The 27,488-nt window shown below is 48.0% G+C and overlaps 1 protein-coding gene across 4 annotated transcripts in view; it reads right to left on the bottom strand.

Moving 5' to 3' along the window:
- LOC111528906 (core histone macro-H2A.1) overlaps positions 1 to 26,945 on the bottom strand; it is a 65,625-nt gene extending 38,680 nt beyond the window's left edge. For all 4 annotated transcript variants that reach the window (XM_023195773.1, XM_023195790.1, XM_023195782.1 and 1 more), the window contains exons 1-2: positions 26,661 to 26,945; positions 16,505 to 16,709 (exon numbers count right to left, since the gene is read on the bottom strand). In XM_023195773.1, coding sequence (XP_023051541.1) covers positions 16,505 to 16,676 — 172 coding nt within the window. In that variant the 5' untranslated portion in view covers positions 16,677 to 16,709; positions 26,661 to 26,945. The remainder of the gene's footprint in view (positions 1 to 16,504; positions 16,710 to 26,660) is intronic.
- Positions 26,946 to 27,488: the final 543 nt, after the last annotated feature.

The raw sequence follows: 27,488 nt of genomic DNA, 5'->3' as shown, positions 1-27,488 counted from the left end.
TCCCAATGCCCAGAAGTGATGGGCCAAAAAGGTGCCTGTGATGCCTATGTGACCTTGGGCCCTGGATACCGTGAATGCAAAAGCGCCTGCCTGGCCAGCCCAGCTTGCCCTTCATTCTCCTGTGTTCATGGACGGGAGAGCACATCCGCAATGCCACTGTCCTGCCCACAGCCCAAGAGGACACCAAACCAAGAGTCTAAGCCCAACAAGAGCACAGAGCCTGGGAGCAATGGAACAGGAAGGAGAGTTAGCCATGATGGGCCCTGGGCAGAATCCTCGCAGCAGGAAGGCCTGAGAGGCACATCAAGCACCACGGAGCTGTAGCCCACTTTGCTGGCTTCCCCTCCCTTCCTCAACCTTCCCCTTTTGGAGGCCACAGAGAAGTTTTGGGCCATCGGTATCTGCAGAGCCAGAATATACAGGAGGTAGCTGATGGATTACAATCTTTTGACCATAATGTGCTAAGAATGCTTTACCTGCCCCCTCATTAACAGAGAGAAAGGGAGGGAGAAGGAGAATGCCCACAGTGGTGACCTGTTTTGCTAAGTCCTAAGTCCAACCCTTTGGCAAGAAAATCGTTTGAAGGTAGTTTCTCAGGAAAGTGGAGGTGGCCTGTTTCCTCTTCCTGCCCAAAACGTTGGAGGAAGGCCCTCCCTGAGAGAAGGCCCAGTGGCCATTGGGGGTGGGGGAGGAGGGGAGGGATGTGGTCTTTATTTTCTGCAGTGCTGCCTTCACTTTCTTTTTGTGCAGGAAAAATAAGGATGATGGATAAAAAGACCTGGAAGAGTGTGGTTGGGCCCCTGACTTGGGTGAGGGCAGGCAGTATGTAAAGAAGAAAAGAAAGCAATGGAGTAGCCCAGAAGTAAGCACACAGGGCTGAGAAACCTGAAGCTGGATTCTCCAGGAGCTAGAGGACATTCTCCCTGGCTTTGCAAGCTTTACCCTCTTAGGCTCTTACTTTGTGACTGAAAGTTCGGTAGACTCAGTTTCTCCACTAGGGAAACTTGAAAGACTGTGCTCATGTTTTGCTATTCAACTGGGAATCAGGGATGCCACACTGGACCAACCTGTAAGTGACAGTGAGTAGCAAGGTGGATGTGGAGGGGCAGGAAGGAGCATCTCAGCTCCTTGGAAAGAACTGGGCAGGGATGTCATTCTGCTGCTTTTTACCAAGGAGCCCCCAAATCCAAGACTCTTCCTTTTTGCAAAACCCCAGCTCATCTTTGATCTGTGCGAGCCAAAATTACTGCCTCCCCATACTCTTACTGTCACAGAGTGGGCCCTCAGCCCTGTGGGTAGGGAGGAGGGAGCTGGGTCAAGGAGGGATAACAAAGAGGGGCATAGATCCACCCTACAGCTAGTTGAGCAAGAGCTTTATCTTCTGTTTACTCTTGCATTTTTTTCAGATGGATAGTTACCATAGTAACCCCATCGTTAAGGGACACACAAGACAGAGCACCTCAGAAACACACCTTTTATGAGAAGTATGTTCAGTGCCCCACCCCTCTCCTGCGCTGCAGCAGCAGAGGGCCGGGGCATTTCACCAAGGCCAGGGAAGACGGAGGGTGCTCGACTTAACAAAAGCAGTAACCTAGAGCACACACTCATCCCTTGCCAACCATCAGTAATACCCACCCTCTCATCCTTAGTCCAGGTTTAGAAAAAGCCATCGTAAAGGGCTTTCCTAGCTAAGGGTTGTCTGCTGCAGAAAGTAGAGGTGCAAAACGCCAGCAACTCAATAAGATGGAACGGTTCCCATCTGCTCTCCAGGGCATGTTCCTATTGGAGGGAGTAGGAGGGGGAGAGAGGGTGACTGACTGCTGAGGAATTGGGGCAGGGCACACGTCACCAAAGAAGATGTCCTGATGTAGTTTTCTTCCCTGTAAGTGATCCTCCGCTTTGCAATAATATGGAGGGCAAAGTAATGGAGGCCCCAGGCTCAGGGCTGTACAGTAATTCCTGCCTGCCCCCCATGCACACTGGGATGGCCCTCACATCCCCACCAGCAAGGAGGGCTTTCTCTTAGGCTAGAACAGAGCCAGCTTCAGCCTCTGCCTCAATCTGAATGGAGCCTATGCCTTCCTACAAGGGGGAGGGTGGATTCTTTCACTCAATCCATTTCATATTTTGGAAGGTTTTGTGTATCTCTAAATGTTTTGTCTGTGGCCGGTCTAAAAGAAAAGGGATTCTGAGAAAGATAACCAGGAGAACACCAGATCTATGGACACAAATCCTTTTCTCCCGAGTTTCCAGTGCTCAGCCCTTGGATTCTCCCTTGAAGGGAATTTTCAGGAGCCACAGCCTGGAGGCTGTAACCAAAATAAATGGAATCCATAAGAAACCACAGGAGGAAACTGGAAAAAGAACAATTAGAGGAAACAGAACCCCATACCAGGTTCTCCACCCCATCAAGCCAAGTCTTCTCAGTCGGTGAAAGTCTGTTTCCAATGACCAATACTAGACTGATTTGGGGCCCAAGGCGCTTAGGGTCCGCTCTGAAGAGGATTGTAAGTGTGGTAAAGTTCCCAATTATAAATGGTGCAAAGGGAACAGGTTGAATGGTGAGCAAACTGGCCAGCTCCTTAGCTCTTCTAAGATTTTTGTTTTTCAAAACACATAAGCCTCTGGTTCTCACTCCCGGCCAGGCCAGTCTCCGGGTACTACTGAGTGGCTGGCATCATCATCTGTAGTGGCCTAGATGATACAACATATCCCCTCTCCTCAGAGCTGCAAGCCCTGCAGGGGCACCCTGGGCCAAACATTCCCCAGCTTCATTGAACACGACTGTTTTAAGGCCGCTTGACAAAATTCCCACATCCTTGGGTAACAGCATGGTTTGGCAGCCTTTTTGACTACAGACCAGCCATCTGAACCTGAATACCTTTGACAGGTCTACTTTCCAAGTTCAGCCAGAGACAAAAGGCTTAGGGTCCCTTTTCTTTTTTCCAAATGTCTTGAACTAAAACATATCTGTTGTATTGAAGCATTTTGTCTATCTTCCTTCAGCAAGATGAAGTCATGGTTTGCAGAATTAGACTCCTAACAGCTAACAGGTGATGTGTTGAGGCTGAGCCAAACTCTAAACACAGCCCTTGCAATAAGAAAGAGTCAGGGGCTTTAACAGAGCCGTTTGAAGCTCTGTAAAACAGAGCTCATCTAACAAAAGAAATACTGAAAATAACAACCAGAAATCAAAGAAAAGCAAATGTTCACATAATCCCAAGGAGAAAACATGTTTGCTGCAAAGCCAACATGACAAGCAATCTGTTTATTGTATTTCTTTCGATTCATCATCCTTCCATCAGCAGTCCTTTGAGTTCACAACTGTTTTACACCATTCCAGAAGGCCTTAACCCAATCAACCCCAATCGGAAGGTGATTGCTAAGAGCTTCCTGCATTCTGACCACACCACAACCTCCTCCAGTTCCCTTGGTGGCTCCGAGTGTTTGCAGCCACATCCCAGAATCCACGGCCCCCATCCCACCTTTTCAGGAGGTGAGTGGCAGGGTCTGAAGCCTGCCGAGCCATCAGCTCAGAGCTCTGGGCCACAGCAAAGCTCTCCATCTGCTTGTCCCAGGGGCCTCAAAAGAACCAGAATTCCACAGAGAAAATAAAACCTATAGCAGTGATTGAAAGTAGTATTCCAAAGATGGTTCCGAGTCTGACACAAACTCATCTACTGTTGTTAAGCCCACTGCAGACTCCTCCTAAAAGTCCAGGAGCCAGGGGTCTCAGAGACAGCATTTGGTCCTGTCTTCTGCGTTCGCACAAAGTCTCCCAATAAGATGGAAATGCAGCTTAATTTGGGAACCTGTAAAGTAAGCTCCACTGGCTGGAACTTTCAGCCCTATTTCAAAGTTTACATTATACATAATAACAAAAGGGAGCTATGATTCTTAGCAAACATTACCTTAATCTAACCCACCAACCCAACTCAGTGCCCGAATATCTTCCTTGTCAGCAAAGTTTTCCTCTGCCTTCCTCACCTCTAGTGCTGTTTCAGCCACCCACTGTGTCTGCAGTGGAGGGCAGCAACCACGAATGGCACTGTGGTGAGAGCCCGGGGTCTGCTGACAGACTGCCGGGGTTTGGATCCCTGCTTCTGCAATTATCTGTAAGATGTGGCCAAGTGCATCTAAACCCGTTTCCTCTTCTATACAGGAGGAGTGATAGCTGAGGTGACCTCTAGGCTTATGAGATTAATGAGTTACCAAGTAAAATGGCTAGTACACTCAGTCAATTCAAGCTACTACTGTTGAGGCTACAACTGCACTCTTTAAAAAAGTGTGACAAGCTTGATTACAAGAAGAAAACTGTACTTCCTTTGCCTCGATTTCCTCTATCTATAACTGGATGATTTGGACGGGTGGATTTGTGCCAAAAGGAGGAAAAAAGCAACAGAAAACCTGGTGTTTCCTCTGCCAATAGTTTACTCTTTGCTGTTATGCTTAACAGTTAACATATGTTTGAAAAATGCACTTGAACTCGATTAACCTCAGTGCTGCCAGACAAACCTGCCTTGATGGAACCCAGCACCAGGGCGCCCCCACAGGCATCTCTACCTTGGGAAGAGATCTGGGGCTTTTGTCTGACCCCAGCAGGGTGTGTAGAGCCAGGGGCTCAGGCAGTAGAAGTCAAGGCCCTGGGAAGGAGAAGGTGCCTGCGGAGGCCCTGAGAAATCTGTTCTACTCCAAGGCCTGGCTGGCAGCTGGGCAGGACTCTCTGACCCACCAATCACTTGCTGTCAAGGACTCTCAATTAAGTTACAAGGAAATGGTTAATATGTATGTTTGTTTTGATAGGGAAAACCACAGCCATTTGTTCTTAATTCATCTCAGGAAGGGGTGAACAATCAGCGATGTCTGCTGAAATGAAATGATTTGAAGAGTATAATGTAAAGAGGAAACTCATTTAAGGAGCCCTGTCATGGTACCATGAAACAGCAAGGAGCAGAACAGTGAGTTCCGTGGGCTGCGCTGTGTTGGGGGAGGCGGCGACGTCTGTGATCGGGCTACACATGTTCATCAAGACAGGGGAGCAGCTTTGCCCACTGGGAGCAGAATCATGGACTTGTTCAGAGGGAGACGTTTTGTTCTACTCCCTTTTGTGCTGTTTGAATTTATGTTCTGTATATTTTCCTTTCAAAATGAAAATAATTATAACGCTGGATAGATGAGAAGCTGCAGGCACTTTTGCTATCCACTGCCCCAGCTGGCCTTTGGTACCACAGGTCACAAGCACCCTCACCCTCAGACACTCTGCCCCAGCCTGCTTAATCCTGCTTCTCCCAAAAAAAAAGGTTCTGAGCATGTGAAGACTCTTTTTTCATGGCTGTTTTTAGAGCAGTGTGAGTGTGTCACAGAAAGGGAGGCCCCTGAGAGGGGACTATAGCTCCTGGGGTCTTTACCAGCCTGGCCCCTGTGCTGTCTGCCTGTGTGGATTCGCGACACTGAGGGCCACTTGTCTAAGGATCTGCCTGAGCTCCAACACCTAGGATTCCACCTCCTCTTCGCTAAGGGGACAATAAAGGACACTGGCCACAAAGCTTTCCATCTCCAGTCCTCCTCAGCACCACTGAGTGACACAAGCTCCCCACACCTGACTGGGCACTGCCCTCTCCGAGGCCTGCTGTGGCTCCTCAGGGCAGCTCTCTGCCCAGTACGACGCTTGCTCTGCCACTGCTACAACAGCAGCTCCAACATGCACCAGACCGCCCCTTCCCTGCAGGCCAGCACATGTCACTCCAGGGGACTTCGCCCCTCCTGTGCTCACACCCACCTCCTGTCTGCGTGCTCTAGACTTTCCTCATCCCTGTCCAGGGCTGCCTGTCCTTCAAGGCCTATCTTGCAGGAATCCTGTCCTCCCTGTCCATACCAGGCCACAGGAATGTCTCTGGCAATCACCCATGACTCTTGCAGAGTCTGTCCCCTCAGGCTGTGTCTTCATCAAGCCAGTCGTGGGGACCGGGCATTTACCAGTCTTCCTGAGGTGTCCGCTAGCTGCTTCAAGGCAAAGGAAATGCAAAGTGAATGAAGTGCTCTGGGGTCCAATTCCTTTGACTGCTCAGGTTTCTGTACTGTGTGACTTTGGAGAAGTTACTTAAACTCTGAGCCTCAATTTGCTAAGAAAGAGAGGTGGATTGAGGATTCAATGAGTTACCAAATGTAAAGCATTTAATCAGTGCCTAGCACACAGTAACTGTTCAACATACGGCAGATTTTTGGAACTTAACTGTTCCACCTTTACCTAGAACTCACAGCACTTCCCCCCATGTCCCTAAAACTAGTATCATAAGCCCCAGTTAGAATATGAACTAGAGACTGCCAGGGCCTGGGGTGGGAGTAAAAGGGCAAGAAAAACAATGCTACTCAAGTGAAGTCAAGTACCCTCATTTTCTGAATGAACAGCAGATATTGACTTTTAGCAGTCAATACTCAGATTTATAGAGGCAACATAAATGTGAACCAAAGACTACCTCAGCTACCAGTTACCACAAGGAGCATCAATCAGGATATTGATGGCAAGGGAAACCAACACATCAGCCATTTCCAGAGGCCTTGGGTTTGTTTTCACATGGTTCCCACAGCTCTGCAGGGAACGTGCCTTCTATAAAAACCCAGAGTGTCCCCTGTAGGCAGATGGGGTGATGTCAACCCCGTGAGAGGATATCTCAGCACCAGGCGCCACTATGGGCCTCTAAAGAGCCCAGCACTGGGTGCCAGGGAACCCACACGTTCAGGTTACTAAATGGAAGATGCACTTGCCTAAAAAGGAAGCAGGTGGGGTGGGAAGAGGAGGAAGAAAGGGAGGGAAGCCAGGGTCAGAGCGGTAGGTTGAAAGAAGCAGTCCGGCAAATCCAAGGAGGGTTTATGTCATCTTCTTGGCAACCAGACCTGGAAGGGGTTGGTGGGAAGAGACAGAGGGAGGCTAACTATGATTAATACCCTTTGGGTTTGCTAACTATGATTAATACCCTTTGGGTTTGTCTTCTTGCTAGAGTTTATTTATAGCTCTGAGGAGTGGCTCTTTGCTTTCAGGAGATTTTACTCTGGGTTGACTTGACTAGACATAGAAGCCTTCAGGCAGGAGAAAGCAAGCAAAAACACTGTAAATATGTTCTATCGGTTGCTGATATTTTAGCAGGAAGACAGCGGGAGAGAAGACATTTGCAGAATTCTTACCTACTTCCTTCTCCCTTCAGTGAGAAAGTGTTAATAGTTCTTTTAGAAGCCCGTCCTGATGGTCATCCATGGAGGACGCCTGGGATGCTGGGTCCCACTCCTGGGACACTGCTATCTCTAATCAGCTGGGCAGCTCCTGATTTCCTCTGCTTTTCAAGGTATTGCCGAGACCTCCATGGCTTTTTTTGGCAGACATGAGGATCAGCCCTTGCTACATTTCTAACTCCCTTCTGTTTGCCAGCAACAGCTGACCCGCTGCGTACCTCCCCTCACACAGGTGTGGCCCACTCTGCCCCCGTGTTAATCCTAATCATGCTTCATTTAAAAATACAGGGGTCTAGTTTAATTCTCATACTCATCAATTTCCTGGTAACATCTGACATTACCAATCCTCCCTTCCCGTGAAACTCATCATTCCTCTAACTGGTCTTCTTAGCCTTCAATAAAAAACTATTTACCATGTAGCTGCAGACTATCTGGCCTTGTGCTGGGAGCTGTCTACAAAGGTGAGGGAGGGGTGGGGAAGGCCTGGGGTCACTAATGTGGCTCTGATGTGAGGCACATCACAGGCACCCTACAAATCTGTGGAAATCAACCATGATTCTTTTGACCCCAGCACCCAGCTTGGGACTTTGCACCTAACTCTTTCACAAATCAGACATTCCAAACAAATTACTAAACAAGTGAACCAAGCACTGCAGTGGTCAGTGGTGATTAAGGATGGCAGTGAGGGGAGGTTCTCCAAGGCCCAGGCCTAGTTTCATGTTTTAGAACACACACCTGGGTTCGTAGCAGGCAGCATGAACTATAAAGCTATCATCCCAGGGAATGCAGCCCCAGGCTGCCCAAGGGGCATCCCAGGGAATGCAGCCCCAGGCTGGCCCAAGATCCAGGCAGGCCTCAACTCACAGTCCCACGTCAGCCTTGAGTTAGCTGAGGGGGTCCAGGGGTGTTGAGGGATTAAGGGCAGATCAAAGATCTCATATTCTCCCAAGATCTTGGCCCAAACATAAATAAGACAGCCTCTGCATACTACATGTGCCCATTATCCTTTTCATTTCCTGTATTTTTGCATTTTACTTTCTAGATTTATTTTTAAATAAAAAGGGAAAAGATCATCTTTTAAGAGACATATAATATATGTAAGAACTAGTAACATGGATTATCTCCTGGGAAGATAACTGGATATGCAAAAGAGCCGGAAGGGCAATGCATGTCTCACTGTATATCCTTTGATAGCGTGTAAATTTTACCATTGGTGTTATTATTTATTAGAGAAAATAAGTTCAACAAAAGTAAAAAGACAAAGACCTACTGGATATGGGAAATAAGTATATAACAAGACAGATTAAAAAAAGCAGAAAATAAACATCTAGAAATAGCCCTAATTATATCTGGAAATTTCATGTCTGATAAAGGTGGCATCTCAGATTAACAGGAAAAAGATGAAATATTCAATTGTGTTTGGATAACTGGATAACCATGTGAAGTAAAATTAACTTGATCCCTATCTCCCACCACACAACATGGTAAATTCCAAATAAGTCAAAGTATAAATGTGAAAAATCATAAAAACATTGAGCAAAAGCATGAAGAAAAGTCTTTACAGCTTTGGAAGGAGGCAGGCTTTCCTAACAATGATTCAAAATCCAGCAGAAATAGATGCAAAGATTCCATATATTAGAATTATTTAAATAATGAATATAAAATAATCATGTGAAATATATTTAAGTAAAACTTAAAATGAAGAGAAAAAAGATGATAAAGAATGGCCAATCGCCGGGCGCTGTGGCTCAAGCCTGTAATCCCAGCACTTTGGGAGGCCGAGACGGGTGGATCACGAGGTCAGGAGATCGAGACCATCCCAGCTAATACGGTGAAACCCCGTCTCTACTAAAAAATACAAAAAACTAGCCGGGCGACGAGGCGGGCGCCTGTAGTCCCAGCTACTCGGGAGGCTGAGGCAGGAGAATGGCGTAAACCCGGGAGGCGGAGCTTGCAGTGAGCTGAGAACCGGCCACTGCACTCCAGCCTGGGCGGCAGAGCAAGACTCCGTCTCAGAAAAAAAAAAAAAAAAAAAGAATGGCCAATCATTAGCCAAGCACAGTGGCATGCACCTATAGTCTCAGCTACTCAGGAGGCTGAGGTGGGAGGCTCACTTGAGCCCAGAAGACGGAGGCTGCAGTGAGCCATGTTCATGCCACTGCACTCCAGCCTGGGCAACAGAGTGAGATCCTATTTCAAAAATAAAAGGTCAAGCAGATTCAAAAAAGAATGAAATACGACTTCCATAAATGAAAATATCATGACTGAAATTTAAAATTCAATGACTCAATCTGTTTAATATAGCAGATTAGATACGGCTGGAGAAAGAGTTAGTAAAAATGAAGATAGTTCCAGAAGACAGATGAAAATTAATTATCCAGAAAGTAGTCCAGAAAGACATGAATTAAAAACATGACTGAGATTAACAGATACAGAAGACAGAGTAAAATACTAACATAGGTTTAATTTGTGTTCCATAAGAAGTGACTAGTACAGAGAAACTGTTTGAAGAAATGATGGCTGAAAACTTTATAGATGTGACAGACATGTTCAAAAACAGAAGTGGAAGACACTTACCACCAAAAGACCCTCACTAAATAAAATTCTAAAGGATGTACTTCAATAAGAAGTAAATAGATCCCAAATGGAAGGTCTAGATGAAAAGAAGGCACACTTAATTTTGTTCACACCTTTTTTTGTGTGTGAAACAGGTTTTGTTGTGCCTGTGTGCTTGTCCGTTGGCCCAAGCAAAAGCAGAACCCTTCATATGGAACTTGTCTACCCATCTGCAGACCCTGATGGTAGAAATAACAGTTGCATTTTGCCCTTCAAAGTGATATCATGAGACAGCAGTGAGATTCCTTTGACTTTTGAAGATTTCCAGGCAACACAGCTTATCTTCAAGATAGCATGAGATTTTCAACAAATGGTGCTAGAACAACTAGACTAGACATCCACATGCAAAAAAGCCAAGTCTAGACACAAGCTTTACATGCTTTACAAAAATTAACTCAAATTGGATCATAGACCTAAATGTAGAAGGCAAACCCATAAAAATCCTAGAAGATAACAGGAGAAAATCGAGGTGACTTTGGGTTTGGCAGTAACTCCCTGGACACAACACCAACGGTACAATCTACCATAAATAATTACTAAGCTGGTCTTTATGAAAATCAAGTATTTCTACTCTGTAAAGGACATTGTTAGGAGAATGAGAAGACAAGCCATAGAGTGGAAGAAAATATTTGTATGAAGAAGCAATAAAGTCTTTCCCCTCTCAGATCCAAATATTATAGTCTGACTGCTGGCCTTGGGAGAGCAGGAGAAAATGGGCCCATTGCTTCACAAAGTAGGCTCAGATCATGTTTACACTCTCTTCAACAACTTCATGGACTCTTAAGAAGGACCATGAAGAACCAAATAAAAACTGTTTATGAGCTCTACAGCTGGATTCACATGCCCCGGGAGAAGCATGTTATCAAGCTATGCTGCACCTTCACATCTTGGGTAAGAAAGAGAAATACTGGTGGAATTCCACCTCCTGGTGGCTTCCAGGCTCTAGCCTCAAACTCTGAGGCCTGACCCACTTGGGTCTGTTATATAATAGGCCATATAGTGCTGGCCATATAATACCACATCATCAGGGAAATGTCAAAGATACATAGTATTGAACTGATTCTTTTTCAAATGCTCAGTGAATGTTTATCCACCATGGAATCATCTATTCCCAGGGGAGACTGAAGGAAGATTGGCAACTTAGATTATGTGGGGAGCACCTCCTAAAGTACTTCACAATTTGCTTAAGAGTATGCACTGTGATGGTTCTGTGACTGGACATCAATGAAGGTCATCAATAGCATATGTTAATAAAAACAAATAATTAGACTAAAGGCTGTCCTTTACACATACACAAAAGGCATTAAATGTCAGCTGCTGTATCTGGGTAGCATGATTATGAATGAGTTTTAGTTTCTTAATTTTCAAATTACTCACATAACCAGAAAAGGGAACATATACTTAAATATACCCTGCACACTGAGTACCCACTGGAGTTTCAATTTCAGTGTTTTTTCTCTAGTTGTAACCCCTTGACTCCTTAAAATTCTTAATCTTTCCTTTCCTGTGTGGTGTGGTGTGTGGTGAGAGTGTGTGTGTGTGTGTGTGTTTTAATTTTAGGAAAACAGGGTGAGGGATGGGCTTTGCAGAACACAGCAAATGCTGTGACATAAGACCCAGTGCAGCATGAGTATCCAAGAAGGTACTAGCAAGCATTAGCTGGGTTCTGGCCTGAAGCGTCAGTTAGTCTAAGGGAGGTGCACTCATGCAAACAAGCAAGGATGTGGGAGCTCCTAGAGCCTTGGAGCATCATAGAGCCAAGCCCGACTGTCCTCTTCTTCCTGTTCTGTTTTTAGCTGTCTGAGTCCGGGACACATTTGAGTGTCCTGGATAGGAAGGTGGTAAAGAGGTTTGGGACTTATTTTCAAGGTAAGTACAGAGCCAACTGCAGGCTCTGCCTACCTCAATCTTCCAAGCTTGTAGGATTCCTTCCCACATCAGAAATGCCAAGTGAGATGGATGTTGGCTGAAATGAGTAGCAGTGTAACAGGATGTGCTGCTGACAGGAACAGGCTCTCTCTACCCACTTCTAGGAGATGGAGGCAGGGATGAGTTGTGGCCCTATGACTACCACCAAAGGGATATGCAACATCTGATCTGAGTTAGAGACTGGAAGTCAAACAAGCTGAAACTTGGGATGAGGACCATCACTTTGTTAGCCAAAACCAGATGGCAAGGTGTATTTCTAACAATCATCCCTTTTCCTTGGCGTTTTATTTCAGGATGTAGTCAAGCCCAACGGCTGGGCCTCATCCAGTCTGTAAAGTGGCTAAAGATCACTCATGTGACCCTGCTTCTTCCCCAGGTCAGGAGCTGGCTCCATAAACTGCACAAGGATCGGCCAAGTACCCACAGGTAGCTTCAAATTGGGGCATCTGCTATCGGAGGATGCCGGGTGCCTGCTAGAGGAGTGTGAAGGCTCTGGTCATTGACAAGAGACAGAAAAAGGAACAAGATTACTGGAGACTCCCTTCCTCTCTCATACTTTAACCCTAAAGTTAATAGTTAATATCTGGGCACTTACAATGTCCAGGCATGAAATAAGGACGTCACATGCATGCTCTCACATCAGCCTCATAAGAAGCTGATGAGACAGCTACTGTGATCCTCATTTTACAGAGCATAAAACCATAGCATGGAGATGTGAGTGACTTGCCCAAGCCATAAGTAAGAAGTGGCAGCTCTGGCACCAATGCCCAGACTCTAAACCACCCAGCTGTAGAACACAGTGGACCCCAGTAGTCCCCAGAGCTGGTCACCAAGGAGATGCTAGTTCCCTGCTTCAGAAACACCTAGTCCTAGGTTGGCACTGCAGCTCAGCAGTCCTCTTAGTAATCCCTGGGCATCCAGACCCCTCCCATCTCTCCCACAGGGGCCTTTGGAAGGCAGGGGGCCTGGCCCAGCTACTTCAAATGGGCCTCCATGTGGCACACCCCATCACCATGCCAGCAATTGTTGATGCCACCTATAAGAGTCTAGGCCATGCAGAGAAGAAAACAATCCCTTCTTAGGGACTTCAGTGACACCTAAACAAGCAGGGCAGCTCTGGTAACTGGTTAACAAACATTCTCCAGAAAGCATTTCCTGACACCCACTTGTGGTCCTGTTTCCCCCTTTGCAGCATGGGTTGTCCTGCATCACCATAGCCTTTCTCTTATCTATAACTGTTTCTGGACAGGAAGCCCTTTGGGGATGGGGATGGGTTGGTCTGTAGCTGTGCAAGGGACATCACAGCTCTCAGCAAGGAGAGCTTGAGTGAGACTTCCCTCAGATGTCTGCCTAGTGTTGGAACACAATGTCAGGGTCACATCCTTGACCAGACCCTAAGCTGCGTGAAGGCTGGTACTCCAGTTTCTCCCTCTCTCTGTAGCTTCCCCATGTTCTGAGAAGGAGCTGGCCTGCACCCAGCAGGCACATCAAGACAGATAAGTGGTTGGCAGAGCCCCTCTCCCAGTTCTTGCGGGGCTGGCTGGCACCTCTCCAGGGCTCAGCTGATTTCTCCTCCTCAGAGAAGCCTTCCCTGGCCAGCTCATCTCCAAGCCCCCAAGCAGCCTGGTCCCTCATTTGGCTTGCTTTCACTCCTTGCAACACTTTCAGTCTCTAAACTGTCTAGGTTGGCTGGCTGTCTCTTTTCCAGACAAGAGTGTGAGCTCCATGAAGCAGAGGCCACTCTGCCCTGATCACTCCTGCACTCTCACACAGAGCCTAGCACGGTGCCTGGCAGACAACATGTGGAGTGATGAGAAAAAGGCCTTTAGGGAAACAAAAGTGAAGAGGAGAACAGAAAGAGGGCTTGGACATACTTCCTTCTCACTCAAGGACCAAAAAACAAAGTTCTAAGTGGATGGATACCCAGAAGGTCTAACATCCATGTGCTCCCACATCCCCACCCAATAGGCTAAGGGCTGGCCACCTTCTGAGGACAGTCAGTGTGGGTGTGTGGCACTGTTCTCGGGGTGGAACACAGCAGCATTCTCAGTAGACATGGCCCCAGAGTCTGGCTCCTCTCCCATCACAAAACAGGACCTAAGTGACCACAGCAGTGACTGGGCACAGCACTAACTGCTCAGGACATCCTCCTGAGGTCAGTTGGGCCTGGCTCTATGTTGGGGGCAGGTATGGTCATGCCAATGACTCAGTGCCACATGCAGGCAGAGGAAATGCCTCAGATTCAGCCAACTACAGCCCTGCTGGAAGGTCTTCATAAAATTTAAAAATACATATTATTCTTTAATATACAAGAGCTGATGTGGCTGATGCCAGGGTAAGGATCTGCTCTGAGTTACTTTTCCAGTGATAGTGATGGGCTGTCCTGGCCAGTCCCATGCCCTGCTGTGACCTCTCCTATACACCCACAATAGCTGGGGTTAGGGAGGATGGATGTATGAGCCACTGAGTCAAGGTCTCTAGCCCCCATGGGAATGGACCGCTGACATCCACCTCAGGAGCACTGGGCTCAGATTCAGAACCAGCTATGCCCAGATCAGGAAAACACAGATTTCTGTGCAGCACAGGTAGTAGTTGCCTGAGATATGACAAAGCAATGATATTGCCTTCTCATGCCCTTCAAAAGAGAAGAGAAAGCTAGATGGAAGAAATGACAGAGGTTGCACTTGACCTAATGATGGTCTCCATGAACATCCCAGGAATGGGCATCATGGCATTTGGGAGCTAGGGGCTGCCTGGGTTTGTGTAGCACATTAGCTTTCCCATTATGTGCACAGCCCCTTTGGCCTTGACAACAGCCTGGAGTTGGAGTGGGGACAGCTGACTCCATTTGAGTTGTAAGGAAATTGGGGTCCAGAAAAGTTAGGTGACTCCCTCTAGGTCACACAGCATGTACACTAACTAGGCAAGAACTAAAATGTCTTCTGTTTCCTATCTAGCAACTTCTCCCGCTCTCCCTGGCTGACTGCCAGACATATATATAGCTTTCCTGGGTGTGTCACCTAAGTTCTGGGCTTGTTTCCTCATCTACACAGAAGAATCATGCTTAGTTCACATTACCAGGCCTGCCACCTATAAGAGTCTTCGCTAAGCAGAAAGTCAAAAGTCCCAAAATATGTACAAATACTTAAATCTAACACTATTACTTTTCATGGCCAGATGCTTTCAACAGAACACAAAAACTTTACCTTCCTGATGACTGTGTCTGCTATGGGGAAACCCTTGGCCTTGCCTTACTGAGAGAGCAGGAAACAACCCAGCTCTTCTGCTGCCTGGCCGTATCACTTTGGGAGAGGTACCCTATCTTGCTGAGTTGCCCCTTTCTGGCTGTAGCAGAGGTGGCTCCAAGAATCAGAGTACTCTTTCCTGGCACCTACAGACCCACCTGATCATGTCTCAGGCAATACATAGTAAAAGCATTACGACAGGACAGCAGGATTAGAGTCCCTTCTCAACCCCTTGTAGGCTGCATACAACCCCAGACAAGTCCTTTATGCTTGGAGGCCTGGCTTTCTCATCACTAAAAATGGGGGGTAGTCTCCCTCCCTTCCCAGCTGGCTTTGCACAATTGCTATGAAGCCACAAATAGGACTGTATCTGTGAACAGGACAAAGGACTCCTTGGAGAGAAGGCTGAGTCCCATACTGGGGCAAGGGAAGTCCAGGGTAAGGTTGGAATATCTTATTGTGTTAGAAGGGCAAGAAAATGTACAGAAATTGATGGAGACATGGCAAAAGGATATCAGAACCAGCTTGAAGATCAAATTTGAGGTAATGTGAGCATTAAAGTAAGGAAATAAATATAACTTACTAAATTTTAAAAAATCTGTAAACCAACATTGATACTTCAAAAAAAAGAGGAAGGGCACAGGGAAAGGTTTTATTACAAAAGAATGCCAACTAAGAAATGCAGAAATAAAAGAAATTTTTAAAATCACTATTTTATAACCACCAAGAAATGAAAAAACAACCCATTGTTTTATAACCACCACTGTAATAACAAATTCAGGTAAGATCATCAAGGGCTGCTGAAGCCACTGGGTGAAATACTGTGGTACGGGATGTGCAGAAATCCAACAGATACCACCTTAACTCAATAAGCAAGCAGAACATCTCCAGTGATGGGACAAACCAAGTCAGGTGCCTCCCAACGTGATGCACAGAGAAGGATGCAGCATCTCTGATGCCATTCTCCTAAGAAAATGCTCATCCTGAATCTAATCCTAAAACCAACCCAATTGGAGGACATTCTGCCAAACAACTAGCCTGGACTCTTCAAAAGTATCAATATCATGAAAGATTTTTTAAAAGCTGGTGAACTGTTCAAAATTAAATAAGACTAACAAGCTGGCAGTCAAATGCAATATATGATTCTGAAATCGATCCTGTATCAGGAAAGAAAACCAAACAAAATTATAAAGTACATTATTGGGACAACTGAGGAAATTTCAAAATGGACTACATAACAGCCAAAAATAAATACAGAAATATCCACATACATGCTTGCATGCACACACACAGTGAGGGGAGATAAGGCAGACGAGGCAAGACGTTAACAACTAGATCTAGGTGAAAATGTTTCTTGTACTCTTCTTGTAACTTTTCTGTAGGTTTGAGCTGTTTCAAAATAAAAGAAACAAAAGTGGTCTTTTGAGAACTATGAGAACTTCTGTATCAATGCCAGGTGGTGTCTGGGTTGACTGAGGTACACTCACCTGTCAGGTATTCCAGGACGGCGGCCATGTACACGGGCGCCCCCACTCCAATCCTGTACTTGGGGTGGCCTTTCTTGATGTACCGCAGCATCCGCCCCACAGGAAAGATGACTCCTGCTTTGGCAGACCGGGAAGTCTTGGTGGACTTCTTCTTCCCACCGCGGCTCGACATGGCGGTGGCCCTGGAGGCGGATCAGTGAGCACACTGTGAAGGCAAGAGGCACACCAGTCAGGGTGGCTGGGGACAGCACATGTCCCCTTTCCAGATACACTCTGGTCCCCTGGAAGGCACTGGGCCTGCATGCAGATGCCACTGTCTGTAGCTGTGGAGCCCTCTGAGTCCAGGTGATGCACTCTGCTGGAGCAGTTTGATCCCTGAAAAGAAAGGCTTGGCTTTGCACAATATATACCATGACATTGATTTTATTGGCCACTTCCATTTAAATGTTACACTGACAATGACTGCTCTTAAGTGCCTTATCATTATGCCACATGATGAAAAGGAAAATGGGATTTCTTGGCCACATTCTATACACTTGTTTAATAATTGCATTTTCATACACTTGAGACTGGGGCTGATAAATTTACTGAAGTCTTCATAAAAGAAAAAAAAGCTATGACACCTTTCCCTAAAAAGATGATGTAAAGGCAGATACCTAGATTCTCTGATGAAAGCAGTGTCTCTATCTTATGATTCTTTATCTGCGAGAGGCAAGAACAGCTTACAGGAGTCAGTACAGTGTATAGCCAGGTTGCGGTAAGAGGCCCTCTTAGCACTTCCAGTCCACCGGATGGGCCAATCTTTACAGAAGAGAGAGAGGTGTTTTTCCTTCCTTGTTCCCAATCCCCATTCAGTCACCCAGTCCAAAGGAAAAGCCTCCTCTACACCTCTTGTGGGGCTCTTTCTCTCCACCTCCAGTGATGGGATCCTGGTCATCACTATTTTAATCAAGTGGTCACAAACATCTCCTGAGAAGGTCTCCATACCAGAGCCCCCTCTCCTCTAATCCACCCTCTACCCCATGGGTGGGGCAATCTAGGTACACACATATCTGAACATGCCCCGGCCCTGGCCTGAAAGCTTTCTGTGGCTGCGACAATTCTCAAGATAGAACCATGACTCTTGGCCTGCCATATAATGCCCTAGAAATCTAGGCCTGGCACACCTGCACAGCTTTGCCTTGGGCCACTTGTGGTCTAAACTAGGACACAGGGAGCCACACAGGTTTCCCCCCAAATACCCTTCCACTTCTTTTCTCCCTGCCTGGGCAGTGGCTGTTCCCTTTGGCTGGGACCTCCATTATCTCTCACACTTGCCTCTGCCTTCTGCCAGCCCACAAATGTTGGGATCTGGCTGTTTCATCCTCAGGGACCCATGTGCTGCACGTCACAGCATTGATGTACATGTGCCCATTCTCCCATCAGACTGCAGGCAGGTGGAGGGGTGCCCCTAACTGTATTCCTACTGTAGCACTACCCACGGTCTTGAATGTTTACTCAGAGCATCCTGTTCATTTATGCATTCACTTCAGGGACTATGCTAGGCAGATGTGGTCCCTGTGGAACTGGTGAGGGAAAAGTCAATAAATAACCCCCTGGTCATTTAAAATATTAATGTGATGTATGCTTCAAATGGAGAGTGCAGGGTGCTAGGAGAGTGGATATGAGGGGCCTTGGCCTGTTCTGGGGCCCCCTAAAGTCTTCCCTATGAACATGTTTGCTCACTGAACCAATTGGGCAGGTCTCCCATGTGCTGATAAACTGAGGTCAGGCTCCACGGTGTTTGGGGCCTTCCAGCACCAGCAGTCAATGCAGTGACCACTGGAGGCCACAGGGACAGGAGTTCCTGTTACTCTGATGCTCAACCTATACTAGGGACATTGTCAGGACATGCCATGGTCCACACTTAACACCTCTCTGACCCCAGGTGCATCTCAAATCATCTGCCTAACAGAGATGGCTGTGAGGACAGCAGACAGAATTCTGGGCACTCTGGGGCTACTGTGTAGACAGGCCCAAGAGAGGTAAGATGGCAGAGGCCCTGGCTCTGGAGTGATATTAGAAGAGTAAAGGCCTCTGACATGAGCACCCTGTCAAGGGGTACCCAGTTTTAACTGCTCACTGAGGGCTAGAGAGACCCAGAAGGGTCTGGGTTTTTCTGAAACAATTAGTTGGATCCCCTCCTTGCTGCGATGAACTCCATTTTAAAACATTCCCTGCAAAAAGGTGCCTGTGCTCACTCTGAACAGGAAACGGTATGTGTATATGTGTATGTGCCTGTGTTTTCAGGCAAGGCTGTCACTGGGTTTCCTAGCAGTCTTTTGCTTTGCTACAAATGTGTTTCACAGACCAACAACCCGATGCCTTTGGACTAAGAGCTTTTAAATCGGAATGTCTCCCCTCTTTCAGGAGAGGAGGCCTGTGATCAGTGATGATTAACAGCAGCTCAGCCCTTTTCCTACTAGAGCACAGACTTCAGCTTTGTTTCTCAGCTGACCTGCTGGGCAAGTCTGGGGCTGTCTATGTGGGAACTGGACAGTGCTATCCTCCAGAGAGGAGCCGTTAGCACTCAGAGACCTGGCAGGTCCTAGACACACTGACTCCTTAAAAGTGGTGCTCTTTGTCTTTCTCTCCTCTGACTCTAGCAGAGTCTTGACATCAACATGCCAGTGTCTCTCAGGTCTCTATACCAGTGCAACACCTGGCTGCTGAGCCTCAGAGCTCTGTTCTGACTGCCGATGGCAAGGGCCTACTTACAAGTCCCATGGATGCCTTGAACTTCTCTGGGTCTCTCAGCCTCATCAGTGTCATTGTCATGCACCAAGCTAGCCAAACAGCAGTCAACCTGGCCCCGACTTCTCGGCCCACCCCACAGCACCCAAGCATTAGCCAAGCTCTGCTGAACCGCCTATAGAACGTCTCAGGCCTCTTCTCATCACCCTCCCTGCGCTGGTTCAGCCTCTTTACTTCTCACCTATTCTCATTGCACCAGTCTTAATCCATGGATACCAGAAGCAGCTCTGCCTACTCTGATGATTCCCCATCAGTCTGAGCTTCCGAGCTAGCCACAAACAGCATCCTTCAGCTACTTTTGGTGGCACTGCTTCCTGTCACCCCTGCCCTGGTTCACATGGCCACCCCGACTTCTTGAGCCTGTCACACTGTGTTAAAGATGTCTCTGAACATGCAGTTCTCCTGCCTGGAATGCCCTTTGTCCTCTTGTCAACTTGCTGAACTGACACTCACAGCCTCCCTCTGCCATGGAGGCTTTGTGGACATGACCACAGCCTGGAATTGCTCACTGTTTCATGTTCCCATAATATATATATATCCCAGCACATGCCTCTCCAACTTGACTGAACTGCAAGCCACTCGATGTGAGGCACTGTAGTCAACTCATCCCAAGAAAGGTCTGAAATATCACAGCTCCTCCAGTGCCACCCTGCTGGCAGAAGAATATCTTCACTTCTCATTCTGAATCAGGCTCCTGTCCAATAAAGCAGCCTTAAGTCTGTCTCCCCACCAACGGGGTTGTCTTGCAGAGATTCTGTACTTTACCCCTCCCCATATTCTTTCTGCACTTCTAACTATAGTTCCCCAAGCTGCAGCCACAGCTATGAAAGAATTCTGACTAAGCCATGAAGCCTTATGACATCCAGCAACGTGTGGTGGTTTCAAAATACCCTTTTGAAAATCAACTCACAGTTGTGCAGTCTCCAGGTAAACCCACGAATGTGCCAGGTCCATCCTGCTCTTCAGAGGTTTATGCAGGTGTGGGCAGCTCCAGTCAGGCACCCATGACGGGGAGAGTGACTGTGAGGCCAATGGCAATTGAGCATTATGATGAATAACTAGAAGTCCAAAGCCAGACTGACCTGATTATAATTATGGCTCTGCCACTTACTGACTGTGCATTTTTGAGCAAGTGATTTAACCCCTCTGAACCTATTTTCTTATCTTTCAAGTGGAGATGATGCTAGTAAGGGCCTCAAACAGTTGGTGGCAGAAGTGAATCAAAGTATCCACGTAAGGGCCTGATACTCACTCACTGGGCAAGTTCTCAGTAGTTAACAAAAACAACAATGTGTATAAGATGAAAAAAGGCCATCTTCTTGCAGAACAGATCTTGGACATTTGCACTGAAGATATTGCTAGCTTCTGTAACAGTAAGTCTCTACAACTTATTTCTCACTCCTGAAAAATCCAAAATGGGTTTTCATGATTGGCTGGTGTTTCTTCTCCACCCTAGCGATTCATGGATCCAGATGCCTCCCATCTTGTGACTCTTATATCTTCAATGTGTGATTCCCAGGGTTGCCATGGACAGAAAAAGACCATGGATCATAACTTATGAGGGTTTTAAGGGGCCAGGCCTGAGAGTGGGGCACATCACTTCTGACTATGATCTATCAACTAGAACTTAGTCACGTGCCCACGACTAATTGCAAGAGAGGTTGGGAAATGTACTCTGGCTATTTACTCAGAAGAAAGGAGGAAACAGCCAGTCTCTGTCACATGACAAACCAATCTGAATGCTGACCCTAACCCCAGAATGAATTACCAGCCAAAACCTACTGGGCCCTGTTTGACCCATGTTCTGCATCCAGCCTTGTTTGAGAAACAGACAGCCCTACATCATAGACAAAGCAGCTTCCTAAGCACTCAGCATCTGTGCAGGGCAGTGAAGCTGGTCATGGTAGAAGAGTTATACTATCCGGTCAAACTGACAAAAATGTGTTCTTCTGTCCTTCAGTAAACCAGGAGCCTTCACTCATGGCTCTGCATGCTTTGAAGACAATGATAGGTCCTCAGGCAACTGTGTCTGTTCATCACTGCATGTTAGCTTGATTGCCCTTCTGGCTGTTATCGGCCTAGAAAATGAAGGTTCTGTGATTGATCCTGAAGGGATCCCTGTGGTCTTTATCTCTGCAACTCCTCCAATTATATATCAATCACAATAAACATTAACCTTGTTTATAAAACCTCAAAGCTTACCCAAAGACAAACTTTTGTAGAGGAGCTGTACGGAGAGATGAGTCAGGCTAGAGTGAGAAGCAAGAGAGTCTGACTGCAGGCCCCTCAGCAATCGAGATGCGACTGGAGCAACACAGTCTGTTCTTTTAGCACAGGACTAATTAGAAGGCTGGCTATGTAGACGACATGAATAAGGTGGACATGAGAACAGGCTGTGCGCTACTAGGAGGGGCAGTAGGGGAAAGGAACCAAAGTGCCATGGAGGCCCTGCCACACCCTCCTATCCTTCCCCAGCAGGCATCCTAACAGGCTGCTCCCTGTACTGCAGACCACCTCCACTCCCACTGGCACCTTCAGCACACCCAGGACGCTCAGTCTGGACTCTCCACCCCTCTGTCTGGAGTAATCCTGCCTAGCAGTCCCAGTGCCTTCTCTGGCAATGATCCATCAACATGCTCCCTCTTCTGCATTCCTGCCAGGGCCATGCCTTCTGTCAGTCACAGTCTAGTTTGGGGAAGTTGCATGTCCAGACTCCAACCTTGTGCACAGGCCCTGTTGACCTCCAACACATCTCTCTATTTGCAACAACCAGAGATCCACCAGGATAAATCTCTCCCTCCCAGTTCCCTCAATGGATGTGTCAGCTGCAGACCCAGGGCCCAGCTAAAAGTGCCTTACAATCTCCCTCAGCTTGCCCCTATTCTTTAATATACTCAATTATTTTTCTTAGTCTTATGTACAGTACTCTGCAAATGCAGTTTCCAACCCTTCCTTCCATCATGATTGCCAGTCACTCTAGATCCCACTTACACATAAATTCTGAAACCAGCTATCCCATTCTTAGCATGCAGTACATGGTATCATCATTGCCTGTTTACCTGTCTGTCTTGATGAAATGAACCAATTTGCTCTATTCACCACTGTATCTCCAAGCACCTACCACCCTGCCTGGCACCTGGTAAACACCCGAATGCTGGCTACGAGGTAGCTGATCAGTTGGCACTGACAGTGGATGGGGAGAAAGGAGAGGGCAGCATTTCCAAAGGCCATAGGACAGGGAGTTATGGCCAGTGGGACACCAATCAGAGACATTCTCTTGGACCATTCATGTACATACACCTGGCAAAATCCCCATAGGAGCCCAGACACACAAAATTCAGGGAGCTTGTAGAGCTACCTTGCGGATTCTCAGGAAAGGAACACTCCAACTGCCCTGATAGCTGGGCATAAGCCACACAAACGCCTTATGACTCTGTGACAGTACTATGGTTCCAGTGACCTCTCCTCCTGCTTCTGGCTCAGTACCATAGACTTCAGGAAAATACCTTCCTCACATCTGTAAGAGATTGACTCCTGTTAAAGCTACAGCACAGAAACCCCTTAAACAATCAGGGCACTCATGAAGCCACTGGAACAGTCAATCATGAAGTCTTTTATTATCTAAGCAATGAATACATGCCTATTGATCCCATGTAATATTGATTAGAACTGCTGGGGAGTTGCTAGTCAAAGAGCCCTATCTCCAACCCCTGAGGATAGAGGAGTCTGAGCTATCAGTACTCAAATAACTGCTGATGAGGAAGAACCGTCCCATCCATTCTGGCAGCTGGATAAATGCCCACATATCCACATGCATTTGTCACCTTCCCATCAACTCCAATCACAAAGGCAAACCTGAGACACTTAATTCTGAAGGACAGGACACTAATCCTGTTTACGGCATTCTCTTCCCTCTTCTATCACACCAAATGATTAACAGTGTCACCCGCTGTCATGTCCCCAGAGGCATGTGGATATACTAGACAACCATTGCTCACAAAGCTAGGGTTCACAAGCTGCACTCTGATTGGCTTGGATCAGAGACCTGTTCTTGTATGCTAGCCAATCAGGAAAAATATCTCTCTCCATTCATAAAACACCGTATCAAAAAGTGAGTCAGATGATTAAAGAACCTACAGTCCACTCTCAGTGAACTATGGGATTGCAAACAGAAGAGACAGACCAACCGAGATGGTAAATAAATCGTAAACCATGCATTTTGTTCCAGCAGATGTGTCTTACTCCTGTTATGTTTTCAGTGGCAGGAAGAAACAAAACACAAACACAAGTGTCATTCACCACAAGCAAGAAACAGTTTTGGGGAAGCTAGTCGGGGGTTGAAATTTCACCACTCCAACACCATTCTGTGATCTGCTTCCCCAGATGCATTGAAAGAACTGTGCAGCTTGTTATATTTTAACAGTAAGTTACCACCTGCCTGCTTTACAAAAAAAACTTTCCTACATACTCCTCTCTCTTGTAAAGGTTGTGCCAAACCCTAAGATAACCAGTCTAATGGAAGGCCATTTAGAGAAAAGTTAAAGTGTGGGCTTCAGAGAACCGGACTCTGATGAGGCTTAGTATGTAGAATCCACTATTTGTTGAGTAGACGTGTTTCCAAGAAGAATAAAAAGAACACCTGATCCTGTCTCTCTCCTGCTCAGAACCCTTCAGTTGCTTTTAGGATAAAGTGTGGGTCTGAGCAGAATCCTTTGTGATTTGTCCTGTTTGTCCCTCCCTGAAGCCTCACCTGCCTCCACACCAGGACTCAGCCATCCCAAGCCTCTGGCAGTTCCCCACATAACCTCTGTTCTTTTCTTCTATGATGCACATATGTGGTTCCCCAGGCCTCAAACACCTGTCCCCATCTGCCCTCCTTTGCCCAGCCAACTTGATCTTTCCATGCCAGATAAGGGCTCACTCCTGGCTAGGTTACTATCCCTGCCAGGGGCTACTTGGGGCCTTCTGCACTGACTTTACAACAGCTACTTGCCTGCCTTCTCCCAATGTCAGCTCCCCCAGGGTAGGGGCTAGGCATTTCTTAATCATGGCTGTGTTCCCCAGTGCCTGAACAGGAGCTGATTCTCAGGAAATCTTTATGGAAAGACTCTGAGACACTGACCTGACAGGTTTGGTCCAAGCAAACAAGCTATACAACTCTGGAATGAAGAGTTGACTCACTCAGGCTCACTTGTAAGTGCTGAGGCAGGGCCTAACATACCTCTAAACCTACAGAATGTGGGAAGGACCCACAGACCGATCTGGGCCCCACTCACTCCTGCCCCTTCCCAGCCCATGTTCTAGGAGTGGGGCTCTGAAAAGCCTGTCACAAATCCTTGGGGACACTCAAATAGGAACCAGAGGCTGTTGCAATTCTGATGAACACCACATATAGAGTCTTGTTGGGTTCTTCAGCTTGAGGTTTTCAGTTTATGCTTTTATTTAAATAAATCTCCTTTAGGTGACTTGGGGCCACATTAGCTCTGAAGGCAGGTCCCAGAACACATGCACTCTGAGCTTCTCAATGGGGAAGGAATGCGAGACGCTCAAGTTCTCCTCTCTCAGGGACCAGAAGAAACAGCAGATGGAGATGTGCCACTCCCTGACACTGGCCTATTTGGTAAAAACTAAATCAGTGGCATGGTTGTATATTAGAATGTCACATGTGAAGTTCCAGACAATTCTCAAAGTTTAATAAAACGTGAGTTAAATTGTGCCTCCTTCTAAAGGCCTGCCTCAAACAATTTTCATTGACACAACCCTCTTAAGGCCTTATCTAGGGATCAGCACTGACAATGGTAACAGATCAAAACCAAAGAACAGAATGGAAAGATTTATTTCTCCTTGTAAAACTAGAAGGGGGAAGAATTTGAAGTCTTTCAAGAGTTTTGTTGTTGTGTTTAAGAAAAAATAAGTTTAACAACATACTCATCCTCATCGGAGAGTCTCTTGTGCAAGACTGAGATGCTGCTGCCTAACTCTAGTTAAATGTGTACAAGGGGTATTAATTTCAGTTGCAGGCGTGAGGTGTCCATTTCAGAGTTAACACCTCTGACAGCAGGCTAGTAGCCTCAAGGTGGCCTGCAGTAGGTGAATTCCACCTAATTTACAACTCGGAGTCTCCCATTCAAACCTAAGACTGTTAAAAAATGCCGACTCCCCGGAGCAGGGAGCTTTGGAACAAAGCACTCCCCTCACCCCCCACTTTAACGGTAAAACCTCAAACCACAAAGGTGGAAGAAAAGAGGGAAGCTAGCAGGAGTGCCCCCTCTAATTGTCTATTCTTATGTGCTGTTTACTGGGTCATTAAAATCTTACAAGGCCTTTATAGTCACTGTAATTGTTGAATTCAAGGTTTGTACCTGTTGTTTGTACAGAAGTCTCTCACTTTGAAACTCAGAAACATTTCCCCTAACATCTTGTCTAAAAGAACCTTTCAAGCAATGTACTGACCAGCTGCTTGAGTGATCTGTGGCCCCTGCAGGAATGGGGGTGGGGAGCGCCATGTCGCACACCTGTTGTCAGGTGACACTGCCAGCAGCATCCTGCGCACTCACCTCCCCACTCCACCCCACCCCCAGCGAGGCTCTTTCCTGCTGGCCTTCTCCACCCGGGGAAGCCCACAGCCTTCCGGAGTTACCTTTAAAAAAAAAAAAAAAAAGAAAGCAAACCCTTCCTACCACAAAGCAAACAAAAGGTTGATGATACCAAGACAATCGGGAGCAGCGGGGGTTCCCGTGGCCCCTCTCCAGCCCACCCTTGGACCACTCCCCGACCCGGTTCCCAGCTCCAGCCCGGCTTCAGTCCCGCGAGTAGCCCCCGCCCTCCCCTCCCTGCAGATAGCGAGCCAGACGCCTACACCTCGGTCCCCCGGGGCTCGGGCCCGACTTATTGTGCCGGGGCCGGCAACTCGCGGGCCGGCGGGGGCCTCACCAAGTACAACTCCGCTCACAGCAGCTCCCGGGCGCCCAGGCCCAGGCTGCCCAGCCAGCGCCGCGGGGCCTCCTGCAGCCTTAGGCCTGGCCAGTGAGCCCGCCCCAGGAAGGGTCACCAGGGGAGGCGCCAGCACTGCCTTTTTCCCACAAAAGCGCACAGGAGCGGGCAGGGGATGCATTTCGAAGAGAAGTTGGTTTCCGGGTTTGTTTTTTGAACAAAACCAAAGGGAATTCCGCGCGGCCCGACAGGGCCTGGGAGGGCGTCGTGCACGCGCGAGGACCCGGCGTGGGCCACACCGAACCCGGCGGCCCGAGCCCGGCCGAGCACCACACCGGTGCGCGCCAGGCCTGGCCGCTCCCCGGCACCCGCGGCCGGACCCGAGCGGCTGGGACAGGGAGTGCGGCAAGGGGGCCCGCGCGGCACTTACGCGGCGGCTCGGTGGCGGCGGCGGCAGCTGAAAGATGTCTCGCCTGAGCCCTCCTGGCCGCTCGCGCCTTTTCTCTCCGCGCTCCTCGCTGGCCCGCCCGCCTCTTTGCTTCCCGCCCGCGCGGCCCGCGCTCTCCCCCTCCGCCCGGCGCCGCTGCCGAGTGAACTGGAACCAGTCCTCGCGGCCGGCTTCCCACAATGCACAGCGCGCCGCTCGTCACATCCCTTCGCGGCCCCGAGCGTCCGGCTTCCGCGCCAACGCCGCCTAGCGCCCCGGCCTTGACCCCGGGCCCGCGCCCTGCCAGCTGACGCCGGCCGCTCTGCGCCCAGGCAGGCACCAGCCCGCGCCCCGGACGCGAGGTCCGACCCGTGACCCCGGCGTCGCCCAGAACCCAGTCCTTGGGAAGGGCCAGGACCGCCAGAGAGGCGCTTCTCCAGGGCGCGTCCCAGCCTCTGCGTCTCTAGTGAGCGCCTACTGTGTGCCTGGCTCTGAGCATGGGACTGTCGCCGCCACGGCATCCTTAGGAACCTTCTCACTAACCCAGTGGGAAGACACAATGGCTGTTACCAGCGATCGCTCTTCCCTCCCCAGCCAATGCCAACTCCCCCACCCCCCGCCTCAGAGGCCTCGTAGTCTTTAGATACAGGCCACCCCCAAGCCCTTGTCTGCCCCAAGGTCAATTACTGCGCACCCGGCTCCCCTGGGGTCCTTCAGCTAATCCCCTCACCCCGAAAGCTGGATCCTGCCTTGCACGTGGAAGCGGTTAGCTACTTGGCCTCAGCAGAATTTCACTTTCGGACCCAAGTTGGGAATTACTAATATAAACAG

This window comes from Piliocolobus tephrosceles, chromosome 4, assembly GCF_002776525.5.
Source record: "Piliocolobus tephrosceles isolate RC106 chromosome 4, ASM277652v3, whole genome shotgun sequence".
Taxonomy (NCBI): Eukaryota; Metazoa; Chordata; class Mammalia; order Primates; family Cercopithecidae; genus Piliocolobus; species Piliocolobus tephrosceles.
Note: the sequence above shows the minus strand (reverse complement) of the source record. Positions and strands in the feature narration are given on the sequence as shown.